The following is a 12,282-nucleotide window of genomic DNA, read 5'->3' as shown; positions in this document are numbered from 1 at the left end:
TAGCAGTTCACATAAGATGTAACCTGCAATGAAGTGGGGGATTTTAGGAAGTACAGTATCACTGTCCTACAATTAACCCCTCTAAATAAAAAAACAAGCCAAGCGAGCTTGACAAATACCCCGCAATGGATTAAACTCACACTGCAAAGTGTGCATGTGCGTGTGAGACAGCGCGTGTAAGCCATGATAAATGGCTGCCAGTGTATACAAGAGAACATATGTGGACACAGTCTTGTGTCCGGTACACACATTTAAAAATCATCTTAATTTTTTTTTTTTTTTTTTTAGATATAAGTCCCTCCACACAAGACAAAAAAAAAAAGTGTGCTCTTATTGTTCTTAGCGATCTGCCCACCTCCAGAGACCTGACGTAATACCTGGACTGACCCGTAAGTGGCAGCAATGACCCTTACGATACCCGAACTGCCAGAATAGAACTGTTAGCTTATCTGTTAACGCCTCTGCCATAGGAATTTTTTGCCCTCTCAATAGTGGTACAGCTTGTCCATCCATCCATCTTCTACCGCTTATCCGAGATCGGGTCGCGGGGGCAGCAGCCTAAGCAGGGAGGCCCAGATTTTCCTCTCCCCGGCCATTTCGTCCAGCTCCTCCCGGCGGATACAGAGGCGTTCCCAGGCCAGTTGGGAGACATAGTCTCTCCAACGTGTCCTGGGTCTTCCCCGAGGCCTTCTACCGGTCGGACTTGCCCTGAACACCTCCCCAGGGAGGCATCCGGGAGGTATCCTGTCCAGATGCCCGAACCACCTCATCTGGCTCCTCTCAATGCGGAGGAGCAGCGGTTTTACTGCGAGCTTCTCCCGGATGACAGTGCTTCTCACCTTATCTCTAAGGGAGAGCCCAGCCACCCGATGGAGAAAACTAATTTCGGCCGCTTGTACCCGCGATTTTGTCCTTTCGGTCACTACCCAAAGCTCATGACCATAGGTGAGGGTAGGAACATAGATCGACCGGTAAATTGAGAGCTTTGCTTGTATGACACATTAAATAAACGTTTAAACTCATCAAGTTGGTCCTCTTTTATGTCCAACTCATGTTATGGGTGTGATAGCGCAAGTCTGTCTCTATTATTTGTTTCTTTTGCTTCAGTCTCCTTCAGTTAGTGTGCTTCCAGATTGGCCACTGTTTCATTCCATGTGACAATCATTGACTCTGAGGCTCTGCCATCCTGGTGGTTGACCTCACACATTTACGCTTGTTGGTCCAGACCATTTTTCGAGCAGATCGAGGAAAAAAAAAAAAAAAAATCAGCCGACACCACAAGATAACACACCGCACACCAAAGATAACTGGTGGGGCTAATCTTTAGTGACATCCGATAACAGAGCTTTTGCTGATTTTGGTCGAAAGGAGGGGATCAGGCTGCAAATCATCCTCTTTATGTGTGCACCAGGCTTAAGAGTGTGCTCTTGTGTGCCTCATGTGGTTACTTGGCCAAGGCTAATGTGAATAAAGCTATCTGTAGATGTGCGTTAATGTCAAGTTAAACAGGTTAATTGTGTGCACACGTGTGTGTGTGTGTGTATCTATGAGTATGACTATGAGTTGTTTTATGGGGCCATCAGCTGATCAAGGAGAGGGATGGTGTCTCACAGGCGGTGATAATCCAATCAGAAGCCTGCAGCGACATGATAGGCCAAGAAGCAGGAAGTATGATCTGATTAAAGGGACATTATGGCCATGTGCAGAGTGCCCAGTGCCTGGGGGTTGACAGGTGTGCACACAAACACACACACCATGTCAAACACGCTAAATCTGCTTGTTGTGACACTAATACAACTCCATGCACAAATACAGATGTAATTGCAATAAATGATTGGAGTTGCTGAGAACAAAGGCAACCAACAGATCTGTTTGCTTGTGCATGAAATACCTGCATTAATTTGCAATGTTGTTCGCATTCACAAATACACTAAGAGGGACCTCTTACCTTGCCAAAAAAAGTCCAGATCATCTATATTAGTGCTCTTTAATAGTGGAGTGTCACATTTTAGCACCAGCATATATCAAATAACTCCTGTTTTGCTGTATTATTAATGTTTTTTTTTCCCCTTATGTTCTCCACACAATCATCTTTTAAAAACGCTTTGCTGTCCTAAGGTTTCAAAGAGGTGTTAGTTACCTTCTTGGTGAGGTTGTGGTCCTGGTCATGGGGCATTCGGGTCGAGACATGGTAGATTACCTCAGTGGTAGAAGTGGCATAGTAAGGTGTGGTCTGGCCAGTACTGCGGTTCCTCTGCAGACCTCCCATGAAACCACAGTGAGTGGTTAGGTCCACCTGAGGAGCACACATAAAAATGAAAAAAAAAAATTGCACGGTAGCTATAGTGTCAAACTTGAGTATTTGCTGCAATTAGACTGAAAAAGGCAAAAGGTCCAAGTGAATTAAATAAAAAATACAAAAAAAAAGTATAGTTATATATCAGGGCAATGACTTGGCTTGTTTAATCTGTTTAATAGTTAAGACGTTATGAAATACAAACAAGCATGCAGACAAAAAGTCTGTGTAGGCTCTCAGTCGTACAGGAGTTGTCCATCGAGGGAAAGGCTTCTTGAGACGTCATCTGTACTTCTGCGAAGAAGCAGAAGTACAGATGACGTCTCAAGAAGCCTTTCCCTCGATGCAGACAAAAAGATAATCTTAAAAAACAATGCATATTTTTTATTCTTTATTACCTCCCAACCCAGTCCAGAAACGAAGTCTTCGTATGCTTGGCTGCCTGTAGTGTTGGTGAGTATGGAGTGCTTGTCTTCTTGGCCTTCAGCTACATAAAATACAGCTATTTTATGCGTCTCCCGGCTAGAAGATAAAGGACAAAATACAATAACAGGTTGTTTATAAATGACTAATGCAGTCACGAATAAAATAATTCAGAGGCGTAATGTTAGATGTGTCCTTAGTTTAAAGCAATTTCAAGAAGAAAGGAAGGTAGTAAACTCAGTTTGTATTTGTGATAGTGAAATAACATGGGAAACAACACCTGCAATGTTACATATGTGGAGGACAAGAGGAATTCACAACATTGCATTTTAAAGGAGGGGTGTCCAAACTTTTCCACGGAGGGCCACATATTGAAAAATTAAAGGTTGCAGGGGATATTTTGACATTTTTTATTTTGTAAACACACTAAAACAATCTCATGTGGATGTAAAATTTTTTTTTTCTTTTTAAATTTTTTTTAATTTTTAGATTTCTTGCTTAATTGTATTTTCAGAATATGCCATAGGCAAAAAAAAAAAAACTAGTTGCGGGCCATAAATGGACTTTGTGTGACTCTGTAGGGACGCTACACAGTGCCTCCGTCTGCCGTCATAACAGAGAGGTGTGGCTTGCCATAATGCGCATGCGGTAATTACACAAAAAAATGTATGTAATTATTAAATAAATTTGTTACCGCCATTAACAGGCTATTTTTGACAGCCCTAGTAAAAATCAAAGCTGAATGTACAACAAGATCAGAAAGAATGGCAGAGAAATACATTCATTTAATTCAATTAAACATGCCCGTTTTCTCACCACTGCCGTGAGTCCAGATTCTTCAGCTCTCTCAAAAGCTTCTCATTCTTTCTCAATAAATGAAAATTACTCCTGAAAGAAAAAAAAAAACAACAACAACAATTAACAGAGAATGAACCATCGTGGCTGAAAAACCTCTTGGAACAGCGCACGTCCACTACTTTAGATGGAGAGGCTGGTTAAAATGACATCAATACCGCTTTGCTTTTTAAAAATCATCTTTACACTCCAGATACAATTTTATTACTTTTATGTAAATTGTTTGACTTAATTTAATCTAAACGTATTCATTAAATCAAATATGAGAGTTCTGTGCATAGAATACATAAAAGAAATACCTGTAAGTCTACAAACATATCTAGCTGACTGGTAAACTTCTACCTAAATGAGATGGGGATCATTTTAATGATTAAAAAATGTGTACAGGGTTTTACATACACGATGATTGTCAAGGTTTTCTCATATACACTATACATATACAGTATACTGTATAATGAAATATATTTCATTGCTACCTAAGGTTCAACCAAATGCTCCACATTCAGAGTGCTTATACTTTGGAAAACCCTATAAAGTGACCATGACAAAGAGCCAGCCTCATTGCCATGGTAACGACACTGCACACAAAATTGTAGGGACCTGTCACACTATACTTAGGCTATCAATAGCATCAACTCCTCTGAGTTGGAGAAGTTCTTCTAATATTATCCCCACTTTCAGGATCGAAATCTAAAAAGGTAGAAGCTCTATTTTTATTCAAGACAAAAGCCTTTTTATGTAAGATGATCCAGGGATCGTTTAAAATGTCCTGCAGCAACCAGCCACCAATTTCAGCACCACTGATAGCAAACCTGACTGAAGCAGCAGACATTTGGAATGGACTCATAATGACACGTCATTCATTTCTTTTCCAAAGAGAGAGAGTGAGAGAGAGAAAGGAAAAAGAAAGATATAAAGAGAGAAAGCAAAAAGCCTGCAATTTGCTCTTTATTAAACTGATATGTGGTAATGGCCTCATTTGCCGCTCTCAAAGACTCCATTTACACTCCCAATAGTTGGGAAAAGTATTAAAAAAAAAAGAGACCACAGACAGACGCACAGACAAGGAGGACTATCACACTCTTATGAATATATTGTGAGTGCTAAAACAATCCGCACATTAAAGATCTGTTCATCTAGCCTAATAGAAGCTTCTCATCCTCCATTCTGACGCATTCACTTATTTTAGGTCCAATTCATGTGTTTCATGCGTGCCTTTTTCAGGTTTGTTTTTCACCCCTTACCATTCTCTTCCTTCAGGCACCTTCTTTTATTCTAGAGCCAGATGGGTTCATTTTGATCAATGGCTTACTCATTATGGCAGTCCTCCACACATACAATGTGTTAAGAAGTCTATTGTGCTGAATGAATGCAGACGGTGTAATTCACCGGATGAAGAGCAATGAGCATCCATTAGCAAGCCAGACACACTTTAAAAACCAAGGCAGAGCATCCATTATGACCACTTAATTAAATACATTGTTTCAAGATACAAATTCTCATGTATTGATTTAGATTAAACTATTATGTTGGTTTCTGATACATATGGACATAATGTTGGTTGACACATAAACACAATATTGTGTGCAATTTTAAATAGATTTTCTGCATTAATTAATTAAAACAAATGCAAAGTTGCCGCAGTTTCATCAAATTGGAGACCAACTAGTGTTTGTTGGACTGTAACTGTGTTTTACGTGTTGTTAGTTGTTTTCTTTGTGTTGTCAGAGTTGTTTGGTCGAGCGATCGCACCTTCCTGTAGTTAATGACACTCTTAGCGTTGCATCAGTTCATTTTTGCTGTGTTAGGCAAAAATAAAAAAGAAGGTTGCACACTTTCTCATTAGGGATTAATATTTATTACAATAAAGTAAGGGGGCTCGGATTGATCGGCCACCGATCAGTATCACCCAATTTCTGTGAAAGAGCACGGTATCGGCATATACCGATACTTGCTTTATAACGCCGATGTCGTCCACCCCCATTGCAGCATCCAGCCTACAGCGACCGTCTCCCGCCCACTTTCCCTTCACAAAACCAAAACAAGCACGGTGGCCGTGTGCGACTTACCTGTCGTTGTGAGAGTGATATAAGCTTTGCACCCTGCAAAACATGCCACGAAAAATGTCTCGCCAGGGTGGCACATTGCATGGCATTTGGGGGGCGGGCACTTGGCAGAATGTGGTGAGTTATCGAGGCTCACAATGTGATCATCGATTGGGCAGCGGCTAATGTAGTCCCTATGTGTGTGTTTGAGAGGCAACAAATAACGGCGAAACTATGCCTGTACAGTTAATTAAGTGGTTTATTGTAAAATTGCAATAAGCAGCAGGTCGCGTCCCCAAGGGGTTCTGTATGCAGAGTTCAGGGACCTCACCTCTTTTCCCAGGAGTTGAGTCCCAGTATGTTGATCAGTAGCCTGCAGTAGTAGAAGGCTGACTGCGGTGTCCGAGTGTCTGGTTCACTCTGCTCCACTGCTCTCATGTTTAATTCTTCACCTCTCTGTAACAGTTACAGATCAGTGAAATGGTCTTCACATTTAATTCATGGGAAAAGTTATAATAAAGTTAAACAGGTCTGAAATGGAAGAGGAAAAACGAGAATTGCGCCTAGGAGATAAAAAGTTCCATAGTTTATGTCGCACAGTATGTTTGTCACAAGCTCTCGAAAAATTAATAGGTGACGAGATTTCTCATTCAGAAAAAAACAGTCTTGCAATAATAAATCAATTAATTAATAATCAATCACACAATAACCGAAAATGAACTTGATAATATTGCTGGCCTTGATATATTGCCATGTCCATGCGTGTCTGTTTTCCTCTTCTCTTGCCTCCAAACAGGCAGGAAGAAGGTTCAGCCCCTGGGCACGGTTGCGCCATGAAACAGAGGCTCAAAATAAGTAAGCCTTTTTTGTCAGTCACACAGTATCTCTGACTCTGTGAGGGGAGGTCTTGTTTTGGAATTATTGCCCTCACGTGTCTGTCTGACTTCTTGTTTTTGCAAGCACTTCTTCCATAGGAATCAGGTCTAAGTTTGCCGTTCAGATAGCATAGCGGAAGGAGAAAGTTTTTTCATTGGCCTATGGGGCAGTTAGGATGGGGAGCTATGAGCTCTTCCTAGCAACAAGAGACCAAAGGTGTAAATTTCGCTTTACAATGAATTACAAATTACACTACAGTATTTGTGTTGTAGTTGTGTTAAGACAGTACCACTGGAAGAGAAATTGGCTTATTAAAAAAAGCATTAGGCAGTAAAAGAGTACCGTAGTTTTTGTGGTATGTACAGTAGACTACCTAAATGATTGGTGTACCACCGTTTTTTCATATGCTGGTGCACCTCAATAAATTACAATATCATGCAAAAGTTATTTGATTTCAGGAATTTAATTCAGACTAAGACACCAATTAAAGGTTCAGGAAGGTTTTGCAGTTCGTGTGCTGCTGATAGCACAAACCGGTAGCTTACAATATTGAACTTGTCGAGAATGTTTCAAATTTGATGACATTGTGAATTTTATTTGCTGTAATCTACAATCGACATTTAAAACATAAATAATTCACATTATATTATAAATAAAGAAACACATTGTTGAAATATTTCACTATGTGTGTAGTGAAACTATCCATCCATCCATCCAGGGCTGCAGGGGTATGCTGGAGCCACGCACGCACAGGGAGAACATCCAAACTCCACACAGAGATGCCCAATGGAGATTCGAACCCAGATCTTCCCCATCTCCTGACTGTGTGGTCAACTACTAGGCCACCGTGTGGCTATAGTGAAACTATAGAATCCAAAAGTTTTGCTTTTTGAAATTAATTACTAAAATTCATTCACTTTTCAAATATATTCTAATGTATTTTGAGCTGCACCTGTATGTGTGCTCATCAGGATGTGTCAAAAACAAACAGACAAGCCAAAATTCAAGTGAGATCACTATTTTCATGGTTGTAGGACGATAACATACATGAAGGACAAACTCTCGCTCAGCGGCACTTTGCTTCAAGATGGCGTTAATCACATCATTCTCCTGCTTATCCGAAACACAAGCTGGTGGAGGGACTGGGATATTAAGTGGCATTCCTGTGGGGATAATAAGAACATATTAGCAGTGGATATGAATGCGTTTGCTCACATTATTGTGTTAGGGCAATGGTTCTCAAAGTTTTTCTGACACAACCCTTTGGAGGAAAACAAGTTGTCATTCTCCCCCACCAAACACTAACCCAAGGTTGCCTAACAGTGTGTGTGACACTCCAAAATGAGTTGGTGTCATCATTAAAACTTGCTACATAAAAAAAAAGTTTGAGAATCATTGCAGGCTGTAGAAATGTGTGTATGTGTGTGTGTACCTGCCCTCTGTAGACACTCAGGACTCGAGTATCCAAGGTATTGCAGCATTTCATCCAAAGCATCATCTCCTTCCCTCAGTGAATCCCATGCTGGTACCACCTCTCGACACACCCGTTTCGCCAATGGTGGCGCTAGAAGCTGCTCAAAGCCTGCTTCCTCCCTATTTCCCTCCCCAACCATGCTATGCTCCTTGCTCCCATCCCCTTGCTTCTCCTCTTCTTCCCCAGTTCCTTGGAGCTGCACATTTTCATCTTTACCAACTTTGCTCCCCTCTCTGCCCTCATCCACCTCTTCGTCCAACTCATGTATTTCGCCCTCTTTCACACTTCCTCCCCCCTCTGACTCCTCATGCTGCTCTTCCTGGCTGCTTTCTCTTCTCTCCACTGTCATCTTTTTGGTTGGGGTGTGTAAATGGAGATTTATACTATGGGGGGACTGTGTGTGTGTCAAAAGCGAGTCTGCGGGGCTGCTTGGTGAGCACGGTGGGGGCCCATAGAGGACAGCAGAGTCCCATGAGTGCTTTCCAGCTACATCCCGAATGATTACGCGAACGCAAGCAGGCGCAGAAGACAAACCAGCTGTCATTCCACCTCCTGGCACACCAGACTCTGACCGGATCTGGGAAATAAAGAAAAACAAGTCTAGTTTCTTTACTGCCTTCTGTGTGCTTTATGGCTCTTGTAACCACGTCCAACGACAATGACACAATTCAGAGAACACCACGATAGCAAGCGTTTCAGTGTGAGTGCATTGTGCATCATTTACTATACATAACAAAAAAGTTACCTGAAGCACTGAGAGCAGGGTTGATCCATTTAAAGATAGGAACTGGAGGTTTGGGGAGTGGAAGAGTTCAGGTCCAAGATCTACACTCTCACAATATGGGTTGTCTTGGTTCTCGCAGACCTATGAATCCAAAACATTATGTCACAGAGGCATAATGCAACAAACTGCTTTTTTCTAAAAGCTCAAACAAGTAATCGTAGTGACATGATTATCCCCTGAAGCACACTCAGTGTCGCTCCAACTACATTACAGTATATGGACAAAGGTACGAATGATCAGACACCTACGGGTAAAACATGGGAAGAAAGTTCCTCTTTTGCAGCTACACTCCTGAACAAAATCTAAGACCAGAGGATTGTAAGTACAGCATCAAAACGCAAAGAAAAATGCAGAGAAAAAAATGTGCCAGCAATTGATTGAAAACCACATTTAAACTGTTCTTTAGCAGATCAAAATTTAAAAAGTCAAAATCTTTCTTCCTTTCTTGTAATTTTCTATAAGGCCTTCACACTGGCAAAAAGGCTTTCTGTTCTTGAGCATGCCAATATAGTTGTGCTGCACAAGCAAGGGCCTCTTGCAATGCACCTTTGCTGCCACGATTGGATTCAGCAACAGGTGTTTTCCAAGACTATCTTCCACAGCGCGTTGACAGCTCAGGGCAGGAATCACAACAGCGTGACACACCCCACAACATCTTTCCTGGGATTATGTTTTAATGCAATCAAACCTTTAGCAGTCCAGCAGGCTACAGGGTTATACACTGGATTTTTTCTGAAAAAGCCAAAGTTGTATGCTTGAGATATTCAACCTTCAACCAGACAGATTTCTTTAGAAGTTGCAAGCACTAAGAGCTAAAAGCTGTGCACATCTCAAAACACAAGTTCACACTTTAGTCGCTGACATCACCATTGCCTAAATGGGCACAGGGCTCACTGCCTTTACAGTCACACCTAAGCACAGTTACATGTGTGAAGCAGTATTTGCTTGTTGTGACAAACAGTGTCAGGCCCATTAAGAATACCTGGCTGGACAGGGTAGCTGGCCCTCCAGACATCGGGTAATGTCCTAGATGGTTGACAAGGTGGGTAATAACAGTCCTGGCCGCGATAGAAACGAGGCCCTGCTGGATGCGACTATGGACTGTAAAAAGAAGACAGTAAACAATGAGACAAGTAAGGATGATACCAGAATAAGTTTGGACGTTTTATAAATGCAAAACAAAGTTGAAGAATTTAGCAATATATTTGAAGGTTTTTTTTGTTGTTATTGTTACTGTATGTCTGAGGGCCGCACTGTGGTCTAGTGGTTAGTTGGCCACACAGTCACAGTCTGGAGATCGAGAAGACCTTCGCTGGGCTGTGTGGAGTTTGCATGTTCTCCCCATGTGTAAGTGGGTTTTCTCCGGGTACTCCGGTTTCCTCCCACATTCCAAAAACATGCATGTTAGGTTAATTGGAGACTCTAAATTGTCCATAGGTATGAATGTGAGTGTGAATGGTTGTTTGTCTCTATGTGCCCTGTGATTGGCTGGCGACCTGTCCAGGGTGTACCCCACCTCTCGCCCGAAGTCAACTGTGATAAGCTCCAGCATACCCCCGCGACCCTAGTGAGGATAAGCGGCATAGAAAATGGATGGATGAATGTTATGTCTGAAAGAATATTAATTTACCAAATAATGGATTTGATTACAAATAGTACCAATAGACTTTTATTGTTGCAGGTTTTTTTTTTTAATTAGATTTTAATTTTGTTAATATACTAAAGAAAACTACTTAATTTTATGTAGTTAAATCCAAGTCTTAATTGGTCTTAACTTTCAACATGGAAGGGATGCAAATGCAGTTGACCAGTACATAGTCTGCCCCATGCTGGGAAGAAGCCAATGCCATCACACACTGTGCTGCAAGAGGATCTTGTCTAATTCACATCATTATAAACACACATGCTGTGTGACACACTCGCTTTCACACAGAGCTTTATCGACAGGCCTGTGTAAAGAGTATAAATATGTATTGACCAGATAAATGCCTAAACATCAGGATAACTTAAAGAAAGAAGAGCGACACATAAACAAGCAAACAGCAGGCAATGACAAGTGAAAAATGATAGCAGAATAAAAGAGAAAAACAGAATATTAGCAGCAAATGCAATGTAGAGTAGAGGCATGGTCTCACAGGGTGCTTCAGTCATTAGACTGTTTGCTTTGTACTGGTGGACCACAGCAGGAGACAATACACAATTTCACACGGATCCACACCGGTGTCCTCATACACACACACACACACACACACACACACACACACACACACACACACACACACCTTATCTCTGTTAAAACTGGCACTAGTTTGGTGATAGTGTGGGTCAAATAGTCATGTGGTTTGGTCATTAAAGAAATCATGAGTCAGAAAAACTCTACCCGATTTCAACACCAGAAACAATGCAAGTCTGTATGGGTACTCTTGAAAATACACATCTCCCAAACTTCTGGATTTTAAAGCTCTATTTCCACACAAAATGGAGATTTAACAAAATCTCTGCACATATGTAGATGAGTTTGCATGTTCTCCCTGTGTGTGCGTGGGTTTTCTCCGGGTACTTCAGTTTCCTCCCACATTCCAAAAACATGCATGTTAGGTGAATTGGAGACTCTAAATTGTCCATAGGTATGAATGTGAGTGTGAATGGTTGTTTGTCTATATTTGCCCTGCCATTGGCTGGCGACCAGTCCAGGGTGTACCCCACCTCTCGCCCAAAGTCAGCTTGGATAGGCTCCAGCATACCCCTGCAACCCAAATTAGGATAAGCGGCATAGAAAATGGATGGATGGAAATTTGTATTGTGCATGGTAAAATTTTGATAAAAGTTTTACATGAGGACTGATAAATAGATAAGATGTGAATTTCTCTTGATGATGAATAAAGTTTTGAAGTATTGGGTCCGACATATCTTTTATTTCAGACGGATGTTGGGATCCTTCCCTTGTTGTTCTTGAGCTTCACTTTTGTCCACTTGCAAACGCTATGATTTAAATCTGCATTTTAATTTGATACCAAACTGAAAGGGAAAGTTGAACAAACATGATAAAGCAGTATCCAAAGTACAAAAATACATACAAGCAGCAAAAAAAGCCCCATTTTCAGGGGAATCTCCACTCTCTCATCCTGTCACGCACATACATTGACAGGTTTTCACAGTGCAGGGATTGGAACACCAATATCAGTTAAACCTTCATGATGATACACTCTTAGCACAACATAATCATCATCAACTTCACGCTGTGTCTCCTTCCTTTTTTCTGCTATGACGGTCCGCTCTGTGCTATGAGGCATTCGGGTGCGCTCGTAATTGTGAGTGTTAGGTGCCAATTGTTTTTCATTTTTATTCACGGACCCCCAATCACAATTGGTGTACCCCACTTTGGGAACCTAGGATGTACAACATGTTAAAAATTGGCATGTACTGTATGCCTTTAATTAGAAAATGAAATCAGACCTGACCGTGATAAGCAAATTTCCGCAAAGTAGAAGAATTCTTTATTTATAAATTTAATATTTTCATTGTTAGG

The 12,282-nt window shown here is 41.2% G+C and overlaps 1 protein-coding gene across 10 annotated transcripts in view; it reads right to left on the bottom strand.

The window, feature by feature from the left end:
- Positions 1-12,282, bottom strand: part of ralgapa1 (Ral GTPase activating protein catalytic subunit alpha 1) — a 75,589-nt gene that overhangs the window by 23,583 nt on the left and 39,724 nt on the right. For all 10 annotated transcript variants that reach the window (XM_054795422.1, XM_054795419.1, XM_054795420.1 and 7 more), the window contains 8 exons: positions 9,736-9,854; positions 8,715-8,834; positions 7,928-8,546; positions 7,543-7,658; positions 5,951-6,075; positions 3,536-3,607; positions 2,695-2,818; positions 2,141-2,296 (listed from right to left, as the gene is read on the bottom strand). In XM_054795422.1, the coding sequence (XP_054651397.1) occupies positions 2,141-2,296; positions 2,695-2,818; positions 3,536-3,607; positions 5,951-6,075; positions 7,543-7,658; positions 7,928-8,546; positions 8,715-8,834; positions 9,736-9,854 (1,451 nt within the window). The remainder of the gene's footprint in view (positions 1-2,140; positions 2,297-2,694; positions 2,819-3,535; positions 3,608-5,950; positions 6,076-7,542; positions 7,659-7,927; positions 8,547-8,714; positions 8,835-9,735; positions 9,855-12,282) is intronic.

This window comes from Dunckerocampus dactyliophorus, chromosome 13, assembly GCF_027744805.1.
Source record: "Dunckerocampus dactyliophorus isolate RoL2022-P2 chromosome 13, RoL_Ddac_1.1, whole genome shotgun sequence".
Taxonomy (NCBI): Eukaryota; Metazoa; Chordata; class Actinopteri; order Syngnathiformes; family Syngnathidae; genus Dunckerocampus; species Dunckerocampus dactyliophorus.
Note: the sequence above shows the minus strand (reverse complement) of the source record. Positions and strands in the feature narration are given on the sequence as shown.